Source organism: Panulirus ornatus, chromosome 68, assembly GCF_036320965.1.
Source record: "Panulirus ornatus isolate Po-2019 chromosome 68, ASM3632096v1, whole genome shotgun sequence".
In the NCBI taxonomy this organism is placed as follows: domain Eukaryota; kingdom Metazoa; phylum Arthropoda; class Malacostraca; order Decapoda; family Palinuridae; genus Panulirus; species Panulirus ornatus.
In genome coordinates, this window is record NC_092291.1 from 27,572,248 (window position 1) to 27,589,463 (window position 17,216).

The 17,216-nt window shown below is 41.1% G+C and overlaps 1 protein-coding gene across 6 annotated transcripts in view; it reads right to left on the reverse strand.

The window, feature by feature from the left end:
* LOC139747309 (adipocyte plasma membrane-associated protein Hemomucin-like) overlaps positions 1–17,216 on the reverse strand; it is a 109,487-nt gene that overhangs the window by 13,812 nt on the left and 78,459 nt on the right. For all 6 annotated transcript variants that reach the window (XM_071659461.1, XM_071659458.1, XM_071659463.1 and 3 more), the window contains 2 exons: positions 9,965–10,099; positions 4,572–4,842 (listed from right to left, as the gene is read on the reverse strand). In XM_071659461.1, the coding sequence (XP_071515562.1) occupies positions 4,572–4,842; positions 9,965–10,099 (406 nt within the window). The remainder of the gene's footprint in view (positions 1–4,571; positions 4,843–9,964; positions 10,100–17,216) is intronic.

Genomic DNA, 17,216 nt, shown 5'->3' on the forward strand with positions numbered 1-17,216 from the left:
CACAAGGATTTCAACACTTTTTGTCCTCTTCCCACACAACTTGCCTTGACTCTCTCACAATACATACCTCCTTGACACAACATTTGCCACACTATGATTTGCCAAACTATCATCAAACACAGTAAAGAATCCCTCAATATACTCATTCCATCTCTTCTTCATCTCATCTCTGCCTACTACCACTTTCTAACTTGCCTCCTTCACCAATGATCCCATTTGTACTCTTGCTTTGCTTATACTATCAAACTCCTTCCAAAATACTTTCTTGTTCTCCCTAAATTTGCTGATACGTACTCACCCTAATTCTCATTTGCCCTCTTTTTCAGCACCAGCACCTTCACCTACAAATGCTTTTTCTTGTACATCTACCAGTCACACACCCTACTTTCATGCAACACTCATACATCTATCTTTTTTTCTTTCACTAGCAACTTCATCAGCCCTACTACTCTACCCTTTCTCCCATGACCATCCTCCATCTTCTGCATGCCACACATATATATATTCTGAGGTAGAAATAGTTGCCATATGTCGCACTTTTTTGAGCACTTTCATCTCTACAAAATATATTCCCTCACTGTTATTCAGCCCCAATAATGTTTATGCAGCAATAATTCTAAATACATCCTATTTATTATTCTATTATACTTTGTCGCTGTCTCCCGCGTTTGCGAGGTAGCGCAAGGAAACAGACGAAAGAAATGGCCCAACCCCCCCCCCCATACACATGTATATACATACGTCCACACACGCAAATATACATACCTACACAGCTTTCCATGGTTTACCCCAGACGCTTCACATGCCTTGCTTCAATCCACTGACAGCACGTCAACCCCGGTATACCACATCGCTCCAATTTACTCTATTCCTTGCCCTCCTTTCACCCTCCTGCATGTTCAGGCCCCGATCACACAAAATCTTTTTCACTCCATCTTTCCACCTCCAATTTGGTCTCCCTCTTCTCCTTGTTCCCTCCACCTCCGACACATATATCCTCTTGGTCAATCTTTCCTCACTCATCCTCTCCATGTGCCCAAACCACTTCAAAACACCCTCTTCTGCTCTCTCAACCACGCTCTTTTTATTTCCACACATCTCTCTTACCCTTACGTTACTCACTCGATCAAACCACCTCACACCACACATTGTCCTCAAACATCTCATTTCCAGCACATCCATCCTCCTGCGCACAACTCTATCCATAGCCCACGCCTCGCAACCATACAACATTGTTGGAACCACTATTCCTTCAAACATACCCATTTTTGCTTTCCGAGATAATGTTCTCGACTTCCACACATTCTTCAAGGCCCCCAGGATTTTCGCCCCCTCCCCCACCCTATGATCCACTTCCGCTTCCATGGTTCCATCCGCTGCCAGATCCACTCCCAGATATCTAAAACACTTCACTTCCTCCAGTTTTTCTCCACTCAAACTCACCTCCCAATTGACTTGACCCTCAACCCTACTGTACCTAATAACCTTGCTCTTATTCACATTTACTCTTAACTTTCTTCTTCCACACACTTTTCCAAACTCAGTCACCAGCTTCTGCAGTTTCTCACATGAATCAGCCACCAGAGCTGTATCATCAGCGAACAACAACTGACTCACTTCCCAAGCTCTCTCATCCCCAACAGACTTCATACTTGCCCCTCTTTCCAAAACTCTTGCATTTACCTCCCTAACAACCCCATCCATAAACAAATTAAACAACCATGGAGACATCACACACCCCTGCCGCAAACCTACATTCACTGAGAACCAATCACTTTCCTCTCTTCCTACACGTACACATGCCTTACATCCTCGATAAAAACTTTTCACTGCTTCTAACAACTTTCCTCCCACACCATATATTCTTAATACCTTCCACAGAGCATCTCTATCAACTCTATCATATGCCTTCTCCAGATCCATAAATGCTACATACAAATCCATTTGCTTTTCTAAGTATTTCTCACATACATTCTCCAAAGCAAACACCTGATCCACACATCCTCTACCACTTCTGAAACCACACTGCTCTTCCCCAATCTGATGCTCTGTACATGCCTTCACCCTCTCAATCAATACCCTCCCATATAATTTACCAGGAATACTCAACAAACTTATACCTCTGTAATTTGAGCACTCACTCTTATCCCCTTTGCCTTTGTACAATGGCACTATGCACGCATTCCGCCAATCCTCAGGCACCTCACCATGAGTCATACATACATTAAATAACCTTACCAACCAGTCAACAATACAGTCACCCCCTTTTTTAATAAATTCCACTGCAATACCATCCAAACCTGCTGCCTTGCCGGCTTTCATCTTCCGCAAAGCTTTCACTACCTCTTCTCTGTTTACCAAATCATTTTCCCTAACCCTCTCACTTTGCACACCACCTCGACCAAAACACCCTATATCTGCCACTCTATCATCAAACACATTCAACAAACCTTCAAAATACTCACTCCATCTCCTTCTCACATCACCACTACTTGTTATCACCTCCCCATTTGCGCCCTTCACTGAAGTTCCCATTTGCTCCCTTGTCTTACGCACTTTATTTACCTCCTTCCAGAACATCTTTTTATTCTCCCTAAAATTTAATGATACTCTCTCACCCCAACTCTCATTTGCCCTTTTTTTCACCTCTTGCACCTTTCTCTTGACCTCCTGTCTCTTTCTTTTATACATCTCCCATTCAATTGCATTTTTTCCCTGCAAAAATCGTCCAAATGCCTCTCTCTTCTCTTTCACTAATAATCTTACTTCTTCATCCCACCACTCACTACCCTTTCTAATCAACCCACCTCCCACTCTTCTCATGCCACAAGCATCTTTTGCGCAATCCATCACTGATTCCCTAAATACATCCCATTCCTCCCCCACTCCCCTTACTTCCATTGTTCTCACCTTTTTCCATTCTGTACTCAGTCTCTCCTGGTACTTCCTCACACAGGTCTCCTTCTCAAGCTCACTTACTCTCACCACTCTCTTCACCCCAACATTCACTCTTCTTTTCTGAAAACCCATACAAATCTTCACCTTAGCCTCCACAAGATAATGATCAGACATCCCTCCAGTTGCACCTCTCAGCACATTAACATCCAAAAGTCTCTCTTTCGCACGCCTGTCAATTAACACGTAATCCAATAACGCTCTCTGGCCATCTCTCCTACTTACATAAGTATACTTATGTATATCTCGCTTTTTAAACCAGGTATTCCCAATCATCAGTCCTTTTTCAGCACATAAATCTACTAGCTCTTCACCATTTCCATTTACAACACTGAACACCCCATGTATACCAATTATTCCCTCAACTGCCACATTACTTACCTTTGCATTCAAATCACCCATCACTATGACCCGGTCTCGTGCATCAAAACCACTAACACACTCATTCAGCTGCTCCCAAAACACTTGCCTCTCTTGATCTTTCTTTTCATGCCCAGGTGCATATGCACCAATAATCACCCACCTCTCTCCATCAACTTTCAGTTTTACCCATATTAATCGAGAATTTACTTTCTTACACTCTATCCCATACTCCCACAACTCCTGTTTCAGGAGTATTGCTACTCCTTCCCTTGCTCTTGTCCTCTCACCAACCCCTGACTTTACTCCCCAGACATTCCCAAACCACTCTTCCCCTTTACCCTTGAGCTTCGTTTCACTCAGAGCCAAAACATCCAGGTTCCTTTCCTCAAACATACTACCTATCTCTCCTTTTTTCACATCTTGGTTACATCCACACACATTTAGGCACCCCACTCTGAGCCTTCGAGGAGGATGAGCACTCCCCGCGTGACTCCTTCTTCTGTTTCCCATTTTAGAAAATTAATACAAGGAGGGCAGGATTTCTGGCCCCCCGCTCCCGTCCCCTCTAGTCGCTTTCTACGACACACGAGGAATACGTGGGAAGTATTCTTTCACCCCTATCCCCAGGGATAATATTCTTTTTTCTTTTTTCTTTTAAACTATTCGCCACTTCCCGCGTTAGCGAGGTAGCGTTAAGAACAGAGGACTGGGCCTTTTTTGGAATGTCCTCACCTGGCCCCGTCTGTTCCTTCTTTTGGAAGAAAAAAAAAAAAAAAAAAAAAAAAAAAAAAAAAAAAGAGGGGAGGATTTCCAGCCCCCCACTCCCTCCCCTTTTAGTCGCCTTCTACGACACGCAGGGAATACGTGGGAAGTATTCTTAATCCCCTATCCCCAGGGATAAAGGGATAATATACATATATATATATACATATACACACACACACACACACATACACACACACACGCACATATACACACACACACACATACATATATATACATATGAGAAATGTAAGAAACAATTTAGAAAATTGAAACTTCTAGCTTGAAATGAATGAAAAAAAGAATGTCACATAATGGTTCAACCTCTGGCTATGGAAAAAAGGAAATGTATAATTTATTTACACAAACGTCAATAGCATCTACAAATAATAAATAAAAATCTGATGAGTTAATCAAAATACTGTTCATGCTTCAAAAGTAAAACATTAGAGAATATATTTTGTTTAAAAACTATACCATTTCAAACCTACCCTACTGGCTAGCTCCTCAATGTGCTGATTGGTATATATCTTGCCGATGGATTCAACAATATATTTTGTCACTGCCAACACTCTGAGAATGAGCTTACGAAGAATTGGAAACTTTGCCAAGACATGAAGTGGATCAAAAATGTCTCTAATCTTGACAATTATAAGTGAGACATAGTATCCACCATCTTTACTTCTAATGTTGTCAGGCAAGCCTGGCAGCCTGTCTACAAAAACCTCTGTCTGGCCTGATTTAGGTCCTTTCAGCCAATGTCTGCAACAAAATATACAAGGAATGTTAATATGGCAAAAATGAAATATACATATATCTTTTCTTATACCTAACTCTCTTTCCTGCACTTAAAAGGTAGTGACATGAACACACAAACAATGGCCTCAGTTGCAAGAATCATGACTTGTCATGTATATTATACTAAAACCAGACATTACCATCTATAGCTAAGATTCAAAGAATACTCTATAGTATACCTTGACTGCTGTATTTTACCTGATTTAGCAAAATTGTATCTCATCACTTCAATTCTTTCCACCAAATGAACACCTCTTACCCTTCTAAATGCTTGGGCCCTTATACCCTACAGCCTCCTTTACTCCACAAAAAATAAGAAATTAAAACAGTGAATACTATGACCTATCGACAACCCAAGACCCAACTAAGGTGACTGATTGTTATATCAAAAGAGGTGAAAGACACTCTTACTTAAAGAAACCTTAACCAACACAGTTTTATGGCATGAATACTTCAAATTACACTTGAAGAATGGGAAGAAAGAGGGGAGGCTTTGGATGCACACTTAAACATAAAACTAAGAATAAGAGACCATTAAATGAAAGGGAACATTTCAAGAGGGTAATAAACATAACATGTGAAACAATCAATCTATCATATGTTAATCATATACTAACTAGACAACACATTCAATCTTTTTATGTTGGAGGCTCCAGTCAAGGACAAAAGTCCACATCAAGGAAGGGCCTTGACTGAAATATGAAGAGGTTCATGAAAGGGGAAAAGAAGAGAAAAGCAAATGCATTTCCAAATTTTGAAGGATGTGAAAAAACCTGTCTTTTAAAAAGTGCCAAGTCATAATCATTGGGAAAGACAAGAGACGACAGAAAGTTCCGAAGCCTCAATATGTAGGGAAGTAAACAGTCATCAAACCAGCCCACCCGAGTTGCCAATGGTCACACTCAACTTATGTGATGCAACAACTTGCCAAATATTGCATGGTTAAGCTAACAGTGGGGGTACACAAGCAGCCAACTCTTGGGGGCAAAAATCTAAAATAATACCAAAGGAAGAGGGTTAATAAACCAGCATTGTGGCAGCGCCAGGAAACAGGCAAAAAAAAAAAAAGGCCAAATCTACTCACACTCATTCTCTAGCTATAATGTGTAATGCACCAAAAACACAGCTCCCTATCCACAATTGAAGCCCTACATCCAGGAACAACAGAACTTTCCATGGTCTAACATAAACATTTCACATGCCCTGGTTCATTCCCATTGGCAGCACGTCAACCCCAGTATACCACATCGTTCCAATTCACTCTATTCCTTGCATGCCTCTCACCCTCCTGATGTTCAGGCCCGAATTGTTCAAAATCTTTTTCACTCCATCCTTCCACCTCCAATTTAGTCCCCTACTTCTCCTTGTTCCCTCCACCTCTGACATATTTCATTTCCTCTCTGTCAATCTTTCCTCACTCATTCTCTCCATATGCCTAAACCATTTCAACACATCCTCTTCTGCTCTATCAACAACACTCTTTTTATTTCCACACATCTCTCTTGTCCTTTCATTACTTATTCGATCAAACCACCTCACACCACATTGTCCTCAGACATTTCTTTTCCAACACATCCACCTTCCTCCATACAGCCCTATCTATAGCCCATGCCTCACAACCATACAACTTTGTTGGAACGACCATTCCTTTAAACATATCCATTTTACTCTCCAAGATAACATTCTCTCCTTCCACACATTCTTCATCACTCCTAGAACCTTCGCCGCCTTCCCCCCACACTTTTCCAAACTCAGTCACCAAATTCTGCAGGATATCTTTATGTTGAGGGTTTACTGTCATTCAAGATCATCAGTGCAGTACAGGGTCAAAGGTTTTAGGCTTAACTGGTAGAACAGTGTGTTTGTTTGTTTAATAACCATTTCAACGTATGTGAATGTAATGAGAGAGAAATCCTAAGTAGAAAAATGCTTGCAGACCACCTGAACAAAGGATTTTCATACTTCAAATCTTTCTGTTCTCTCCTAGAGTGGTTCATCTCATATTCCATGAGAGCACATTTCATTTCCAACACATCCACCCTCCTCCATACAACCCATACAGCTACTATTCCTTCAAACATAACCATTTTTGCTCTCCAAGATAATGCTCTCTCTTTCCACACATTTTTCATTGCTTACAGAAGTGTTAGAGGAAACTTTCTCAATAAGAGGATAAGTAAAGCAAAAATATTACCTTATGAATCATCTTTGGTATCCTTCTACATTCATGGTGACAACCCTTACTGCATCAGATCAAGCCTTGACATCTAGAGCTAGATATAATTTATAGAAAATGATTTGGTAAACAGAGAAGAGGTAGTGAAAGCTTTGCGGAAGATGAAAGCCGGCAAGGCAGCAGGTTTGGATGGTATTGCAGTGGAATTTATTAAAAAAGGGGGTGACTGTATTGTTGACTGGTTGGTAAGGTTATTTAATGTATGTATGACTCATGGTGAGGTGCCTGAGGATTGGCGGAATGCGTGCATAGTGCCATTGTACAAAGGCAAAGGGGATAAGAGTGAGTGCTCAAATTACAGAGGTATAAGTTTGTTGAGTATTCCTGGTAAATTATATGGGAGGGTATTGATTGAGAGGGTGAAGGCATGTACAGAGCATCAGATTGGGGAAGAGCAGTGTGGTTTCAGAAGTGGTAGAGGATGTGTGGATCAGGTGTTTGCTTTGAAGAATGTATGTGAGAAATACTTAGAAAAGCAAATGGATTTGTATGTAGCATTTATGGATCTGGAGAAGGCATATGATAGAGTTGATAGAGATGCTCTGTGGAAGGTATTAAGAATATATGGTGTGGGAGGAAAGTTGTTAGAAGCAGTGAAAAGTTTTTATTGAGGATGTAATGCATGTGTACGTGTAGGAAGAGAGGAAAGTGATTGGTTCTCAGTGAATGTAGGTTTGCGGCAGGGGTGTGTGATGTCTCCATGGTTGTTTAATTTGTTTATGGATGGGGTTGTTAGGGAGGTAAATGCAAGAGTTTTGGAAAGAGGGGCAAGTATGAAGTCTGTTGGGGATGAGAGAGCTTGGGAAGTGAGTCAGTTGTTGTTCGCTGATGACACAGCGCTGGTGGCTGATTCATGTGAGAAACTGCAGAAGCTGGTGACTGAGTTTGGTAAAGTGTGTGGAAGAAGAAAGTTAAGAGTAAATGTGAATAAGAGCAAGGTTATTAGGTACAGTAGGGTTGAGGGTCAAGTCAATTGGGAGGTGAGTTTGAATGGAGAAAAACTGGAGGAAGTGAAGTGTTTTAGATATCTGGGAGTGGATCTGGCAGCGGATGGAACCATGGAAGCGGAAGTGGATCATAGGGTGGGGGAGGGGGCGAAAATTCTGGGGGCCTTGAAGAATGTGTGGAAGTCGAGAACATTATCTCGGAAAGCAAAAATGGGTATGTTTGAAGGAATAGTGGTTCCAACAATGTTGTATGGTTGCGAGGCGTGGGCTATGGATAGAGTTGTGCGCAGGAGGATGGATGATCTGGAAATGAGATGTTTGAGGACAATGTGTGGTTTGATCGAGTGAGTAACGTAAGGGTAAGAGAGATGTGTGGAAATAAAAAGAGCGTGGTTGAGAGAGCAGAAGAGGGTGTTTTGAAGTGGTTTGGGCACATGGAGAGGATGAGTGAGGAAAGATTGACCAAGAGGATATATGTGTCGGAGGTGGAGGGAACAAGGAGAAGAGGGAGACCAAATTGGAGGTGGAAAGATGGAGTGAAAAAGATTTTGTGTGATCGGGGCCTGAACATGCAGGAGGGTGAAAGGAGGGCAAGGAACAGAGTGAATTGGAGCGATGTGGTATACCGGGGCTGACGTGCTGTCAGTGGATTGAATCAAGGCATGTGAAGCGTCTGGGGTAAACCATGGAAAGCTGTGTAGGTATGTATATTTGCGTGTGTGGAAGTATGTATATACATGTGTATGGGGGTGGGTTGGGCCATTTCTTTCGTCTGTCTCCTTGCACTACCTCGCAAACACGGGAGACAGCGACAAAGTATAAAAAAAAAAAAAAAAAAAAAAAATCATAGGTAAGCCAAAGACCTCTCTTAATCTCTTCCAAGAAAAGGTTCCATAGAAGAGTGAAGTGAAAACTACCTTTCCAAACTCATGGCTCGATAAACTCATGGAAGTGGTCCACAAAAACATTTCTCATGTTTCAGGAAGAGATGTTCTTTACTAACAGAGCTTTCAATATTTCTATATAGTAAAAGAAGTTTTCCTCAAAATCTCTGAGTCACTAACTCTTCTCTCTGTACCAAAGGCAATCAAGAAGAGTTTCATGATGAACCAATGATACACCATAATGCCAAGGAAATATCCATGATTGTAATGACAATGGGAATTCTGATAACTTATATAATAAGAATGTAGAATGGATACAACTATATTCTTATACTGTTCATCTTTGACATGTACCATTTACACCAGAGTCCTACTCATGTGTGAGATACAAGCCGATGTTTCCTGCCCCACTTCATATTTTCTGAAGCAACCATAGCCATATAAAAGTACCATATATCACCAGCGGTAATAATTCACCCAAAGAAATTTCACAGCTGTCAGCTACCCTACAAACACTATGGTGGAAGGACTCTCATGGGAGCAAGCATCTTAAGAGCTGGAAGAGTGATACCCATGCATCTGAGAGCCACAAACAGTAACAGGTGGTACAACTGGCAGAAATATGTAATTTTGATGGAAAGTAGTGATTTGGAGGAATAAGATGATGATGACAATGTTTCATTTGGTCCCCATTATGATAATTAAGTAGTGGAAATGGGCTCATAATCAAGCTCACACATTATTTACTGTTAAGTAAACTCAGAGGGATTACATTTACCAATAATTATTTGTTTTTCAATTTTTCATGTTTATGCCATTTAACATTAAGTTGAATTCACTTATAACATCACTATCCTTATCTTTTTTTCTCTTGGAAAACCTAAAGCCTAAGGGATTGTAAAAATACACCATACTTATTACAGAGGGTTAATGATAACATATAACCTTTAATTCAACTTTCTAGTCTAAATGAAAAATACAAACTAATCACCACGCTTATCTACCATTATAAAACTTACCTAAGTACTCGACTTCTACAGGTTTCAGAGAGTAAAACAAAATCATGGTCTGGAGACAACTGGACACCATTAGCAAAGTGGACATTCTTTACTAGTACAGTGTTTGTTTTTGTTTTTGGATCAAATTTGATTAACCTGTAAACAATGAAATACAAATTAGTTTCACAAAAAAAATCTTGCTATTCATACATTCATTTCAAAGCCTAACTGAGTTGAATATACTGCACTGTTGTATCCCTTATCCATAATACAATGGAATAATACACCAGAGTGAAAACCTCTCAAGATATGGGATATTATACATAACAAAATCAAATTGCCAAAATATTAACCAAGTTTGCTATAAGATATAATAAGCCTAAATAGTGCCCTCTGCATCAATTACTCAATCAAAATGCACTATTACTTCAACCAATTCTTTTTTCTGTATTGAAGAAACAAGCATGTGTTTGGGTTATTCCCTCTATTCAAGGTATCATATTCTGTTTATGAAACGTCCACATATTCAAGGTATGTTTATAAGTGAAGGGCCTCTCTTTTTTTCTTCCCTTTAATGCATAATAGTGCATTATATCTACAAAAGTGTTGTTATTCAAATGTTTTCATCCTGTGAGGCAAATGAAGGCAAATGCAGGTAAAAGTAAAGTAATGGGGTTTGAATGGAAACAGAGTAAAAGTATAGATTTTGCACAGCCCCACAGAATGAGAGAAGAAAGTGAACTAAACTTTGTGATAGATATGGGGGAGGAAAGACTGGAAGAGATGACAAAATCTAAGCATTTGCGAGCTATCTTGGGTAAGTTTAAGATATGGGAGGATAGATATGAATGCAAAAGAGTGACTGGGTCCCTTAACAGAATAATGAAGGGTAAAGGAGTAAGTATTGAAGTGAGAAAATGGATAAAGGGTCAGCACAGTCCTCTTGATCCTGACCTGTGGAAATGAGTTATATGAGAGAAGCATGTAGTATGACTAGGTGGAATGAAAAGAGTAATAAGGGGGTATATTGCAGATTTGGCAAGGCAGGGAATGCACAAGAAATGAATTGTGAAGTGGAAGAGTGGGTGAAACATAATACTTTAATGCAGTTTGGGCATGTGGAAAAGAGTGCAAGACATGAAGTTTACAACAGCGTTTGATGGTATACCTGAAGGGGTTGGTGTAAGAGGAAAACCACTTATGACATGGGGAAAATGAGTGGAAGAGTACTGGAGGGAGGAAAATGGGGGAAGAATGCATGGATTGGCATATGTGACAGAAGCATGTAAGGACAGGGATGAGAGGGGACTCTTTTGCTGTGGCTACCCCCTTGATGGTAGCTCCCAGAGGAAATGGGCATCAAAGATATAGGTAGACAGAGCCATGTTTATGGTGTATCTTATTTTTGCAATTTTTTCCTTTTGTTTTGATGACTGCTGACACTGGATTAAGTAAGATATCTGTCTAACTCTGAGCTTCATGTTGAGGTGATATGCATCAAGTGCGAGAGGGAACAGAAGACTTGAAGGAAGTGAAGGATGCAGTGCTGAGCTGTTAGCATTTGAGTGCATTTGGTTATCTGTCAGAGAAAAGGAATCATTGATAAAAAAGGCAGGACAGACCCATGATGGACATTGCTATTGATAAAGAAAGGGGAAGATGCTGATCATCAACAGTCACATATTTCTTCATACAAATTCATCTGTTTTTCTAAGTACTTCTCACACACATTCTTCAAAGCAAACACCCGATCCACACATCCCTTAGCACATTTGAAAGCACAGTGATCCTCCCTAATCCAGTGCCCTGTACATGCCTTCACCCTCTCAATCAAAACCCTCCCAAGCAATTTTCCAGGTGCACCCAACAAACTTATGCCTCTGTAGTTTAAACACTCACCTTAATACATGCATTACACCAATCTTCAGGAATTTCACCATGATCCATCCACACACTGAATATTCTTACCAACAAATCAACAACAATCAGCCCATTTCTTAAAAAGTTCAACTGCAATACTATCCACTACCACCACCTTAGTGGATTTCATCTTCTGCAAGGATTTCACTACATTTTCTCTCTCATCAAACCACTCTCCCTGACTCACTCACTTCACATACCACCCTGACCAAAACACATTCAACAATCCTTCAGAATACTCACTCAATCTTCTCACTTCATCACCAACTGTTATCACTTCTCCCCTTGCCTGCTTCAATGATGTTTCCAATTGTTCTCTGTCTTTCATACATTATTCAACTCCTAAAACATCATTTTATTTTCCCCTAAGTTTAATGATACTCTCTCCCCCAACTCTCATTTGCCCTCTTTTTCAGCCCCTGCACCTTCCTCTTGAACTCCTGTCACTTTTCCTTATACATTTCCCAGTCATTTGCACTCTTCCTTGTAAGTACCATTCAAGTGCCTGTTTTCACTTTCACTAGCAACTTTACATCTTCACCCTACCACTCACCACCCTTTCTAATCTGCCCATTGCCCATATTTCTCATGCACCTTTTGCACATGCCATCATTGCTTCCCTAAATACATCTCATTCTTCACCCACTTCCCTTACTTCACTTGCTCTGACCTTTTGCCATTCTACACTCAATCTTTCCTGGTATTTCTTCGTACAAGTCTCCTTTCCATGTTCACTTACTCTCACCACTCTCTTCTTCCTGACACTGTCTTCTTTTTTTAAAAATCTCAACGTATCTTCATCTTCACCTCCACAAGATAGAGCTCAAACATCCCTCCAGCTGCCTCTCTCAGCACATTTACATCCAAAAGTCTTTCTTTTACATGCCTATCAATTTTCAGCACACAAATACACAAGCTCTTCACCATTTCCAGTTACAACACTGAATACCCCATGCACACAAATTATATCCTCAACTGCCACATTACTCAACTTCGCATTCAAACCAACCATCACTAATACCTGGTTTCAAGAAACCAAAACTGCTGACACACTCACTCAGCTGCTCCCAAAACACTTGCCTCTCATGATCTTTCTTCTCATGACCAAGTGCATAAGCACCAATAATCACCCATCCCTTGCCATCCACTTTCACTTTTGCCCACATCAATCTAGAATTTACTTGCTTGCACTCTATCACACACTCCCACAACTCTTACTTCAGGAGTAGTGTTACTCCTTTATCTCTTGTCTTCTCACCAACTCCTGACTTTACTTGCACAAAATTTCCAAACTATTGTTTCCCTTTGCCCTTCAGCTTCATTTCACTCAGAGCCAGAACATCCAAGTTTCTTTCCTCAAACATACTATTTATCTCTCCTTTCTTCTCATCTTGGTTACATCCACACACATTCAGACACCCCAATCTGAACCTTTGAGGAACATATGCACTCTCTGCTTGACTCCAGCTTCCTCTCTTAGAAACTGAAATACAAGAAGGGGATGGTTTTCAGCCCCCCACATCAGCTCCCTTTAGTTGTCTTCCATGACATGCAGGGAATACAGAGGTATAATTCTTTCTCCCCAACCTCAGGGATATCTCTTTTATCATTAATATACTTGATCACCATTTCATGCATCAGCGAGGTAGTGCCAGGAAACAGATGAAGAGCGGCCCATCCACTCATATACACACACATCTTTTTTATTTTTTTTCATTGCACTTTGTCGCTGTCTCCCGCATCAGCGAGGTAGCGCAAGGAAACAGACGAAAGAATGGCCAAACCCATCCACATACACATGTATATACATAAACACCCACACATGCACATATATATACCTATACATTTCAATGTATACATACATACACATGCACATACATATATGCACATGTACATTCACACATCCTGGGGATAAGGGAGAAAGAATACTTCCCACGCATTCCTCACGTGTCATAGAAGGCAACTAAAGGGGACGGGAGTGGGGGGCTGGAAACCCTCCCCTCCTTGTATTTTAACTTTCTAAAAGGGAAAACAGAAGAAGGAGTCATGCGGGAAGTGCTCATTCCTCCCCGAAGACTCAGATTGGGGTGTCTAAATGTGTGTGGATATAACCAAGATGAGAAAAAAGGAGAGACAGGTAGTACATTTGAGGAAAGGAACCTGGATATTTTGGCTCTGAGTGAAACGAAGCTCAAAGGTAAAGGGGAAGAGTGGTTTGGGAATGTCTTGGGAGTAAAGTCAGGGGTTAGTGAGAGGACGAGAGCAAGGGAAGGAATAGCACTACTCCTGTAACAGGAGTGGTGGGGGTATGTGATAGAGTGTAAGAAAGTACACTCTAGATTGATATGGGTAAAACTGAAAGTTGATGGAGAGAGATGGGTGATTATTGGTGCATATGCACCTGGGCATGAGAAGAAAGATCATGAGAGGCAAGGTTTTAGGAGCAGCTGGGTGAGTGTGTTAGTAGTTTTGATGCACGAGACTGGGTTATAGTGATGGGTGATTTGAATGCAAAGGTGAGTAATGTGGCAGTTGAGGGAATAATTGGTGTACATGGGGTGTTCAGTGTTGTAAATGGAAATGGTGAAGAGCTTGTAGATTTATGTGCTGAAAAAGGACTGGTGATTGGGAATACCTGGTTTAAAAAGAGAGTTATACATAAATATATGTATGTAAGTAGGAGAGATGGCCAGAGAGCATTAGTGGATTACGTGTTAATTGATAGGCACGCAAAAGAAGAGACTTTTGGATGTTAATGTGCTGAGAGGTGCAACTGGAGGGATGTCTGATCATTATCTTGTGGAGGCAAAGGTGAAGATTTGCAAAGGTTTTCAGAAAAGAAGAGAGAATGTTGGGGTGAAGCGAGTGGTGAGAGTAAGTGAGCTTGGGAAGGAGACTTGTGTGAGGAAGTACCAGGAGAGACTGAGTACAGAATGGAAAAAGGTGAGAACAAAGGACGTAAGGGGAGTGGGGAGGAATGGGATGTATTAAGGGAAGTAGTGATGGCTTGCGCAAAAGATGCTTGTGGCATGAGAAGCATGGGAGGTGGGCAGATTAAAAAGGGTAGTGAGTGGTGGGATGAAGACGTCAGATATTAGTGAAAGAGAAGAGAGAGGCATTTGGATGATTTTTGCAGGGAAATAATGCAAATGACTGGGAGATGTATAAAAGAAAGAGGCATGAGGTCAAGAGAAAGGTGCACAAGGTGATAAAGAGGGCAAATGAGAGTGGGGTGAGAGAGTATCGTTAAATCTTAGGGAGGAATAAAAAGATGTTTTGGTAGAAGGTAAATAAAGTGCGTAAGATGAGAGAAAAAAATGGGAAGTTCAGTGAAGAGGGCTACTGGGGAGATGATAACAAGTAGTGGTGATGTGAGAAGGAGATGGAGTGAGTATTTTTGAAGGTTTGCAGAATGAGTTTGATGATAGAGTGGCAGATATAGGGTGTTTTGGTCGAGGTGGTGTGCAAAGTGAGAGGGTTAGGGAAAATGATTTGGTAAACAGAGAAGAGGTAGTAAAAGCTTTGTGGAAGATGAAAGCCGGCAAGGCAGCGGGTTTGGATGGTATTGCAGTGGAATTTATTAAAAGAGGGGGTGACTGTATTGCTGACTGGTTGGTAAGGTTATTTAATGTATGTATGACTCATGGCGAGGTGCCTGAGGATTGGCGGAATGCTTGCATAGTGCCATTGTACAAAGGCAAAGAGGATAAAAGTGAGTGCTCAAATTACAGAGGTATAAGTTTGTTGAGTATTTCTGGGAAATCATATGGGAGGCTATTGATTGAGAGGGTGAAAGCATGTACATAGCATCAGACTGGGGAAGAAAAGTGTGGTTTCAGAAGTGGTAGAGGATGTGTGGATCAGATGTTTGCTTTGAAGAATGTATGTGAGAAATACTTAGAAAAGCAAATGGATTTGTATGTAGCATTTATGGATCTGGAGAAGGTATATGATAGAGTTGATAGAGATGCTCTGTGGAAGGTATTAAGAATATATGGTGTGGGAGGAAAGTTGTTAGAAGCAGTGAAAAGTTTTTATCGAGAATGTAAGGCATGTGTACAAGTAGGAACAGAGGAATGTGATTGGTTCTCAGTGAATGTAGGTTTGTGGCAGGGGTGTGTGATGTCTCCATGGTTGTTTAATTTGTTTATGGATGGGGTTGTTAGGGAGGTGAATGCAAGAGTTTTGGAAAGAGGGGCAAGTATGCAGTCCGTTGTGGATGAAAGAGCTTGGGAAGTGAGTCATTTGTTGTTCGCTGATGATACAGCGCTGGTGGCTGATTCATGTGAGAAACTGCAGAAGCTGGTGACTGAGTTTGGTAAAGCGTATGAAAGAAGAAAGCTGAGAGTAAATGTGAATAACAGCAAGGTTATTAGGTAGTAGGGTTGAGGGTCAAGTCAATTGGGAGGTAAGTTTGAATGGAGAAAAACTGGAGAAAAACTGGAAGTGAAGTGTTTTAGATATCTGGGAGTGGATTTGGCAGCGGATGGAACCATGGAAGCGGAAGTGAATCACAGGGTGGGGAGGGGGCGAAAATTCTGGGAGCGTTGACGAATGTGTGGAAGTCGAGAACATTATCTCGGAAGGCAAAAATGGGTATGTTTGAAGGAATAGTGGTTCCAACAATGTTGTATGGTTGCGAGGCGTGGGCTATGGATAGAGTTGTGCGGAAGAGGGTGGATGTGGTGGAAATGAGATGTTTGAGGACAATATGTGGTGTGAGGTGGTTTGATCGAGTAAGTAATGAAAGAATGAAAGGGTAAGAGAGATGTGTGGTAATAAAAAGAGTGTAATTGAGAGAGCAGAAGAGGGCGTTTTGAAATGGTTTGGTCACATGGAGAGAATGAGTGAGGAAAAATTGACCAAGAGGATATATGTGTCAGAGGTGGAGGGAACGAGGAGAAGTGGGAGACCAAATTGGAGGTGGAAATATGCAGTTAAAAAGATTTTGAGTGATCAGGGTTTGAACATGCAGGAGGGTGAAAGGCGTGCAAGTAATAGAGTGAATTGGAACGATGTGGTATACCAGGGTCGACGTGCTGTCAATGAATTGAACCAGGGCATGTGAAGTGTCTGGGGTAAACCATGTAAAGTTCTGTGGGGCCTGGATGTGGAAAGGGAGCTGTGGTTTCGGAGCACTATTACATGACAGCTAGAGACTGAGTGTGAACGAATGTGGCCTTTGTTGTCTTTTCCTAGCGCTACCTTGCATACATGAGGGGGGAGGGGGTTGTTATTTCATGTGTGGCGGGGTGGCAATGGGAATGAATAAAGGCAGACAGTATGAATTATGTACGTGTATATATGTATATGTCTGTATGTGTATATATATGTATACGTTGAGATGTAGAGG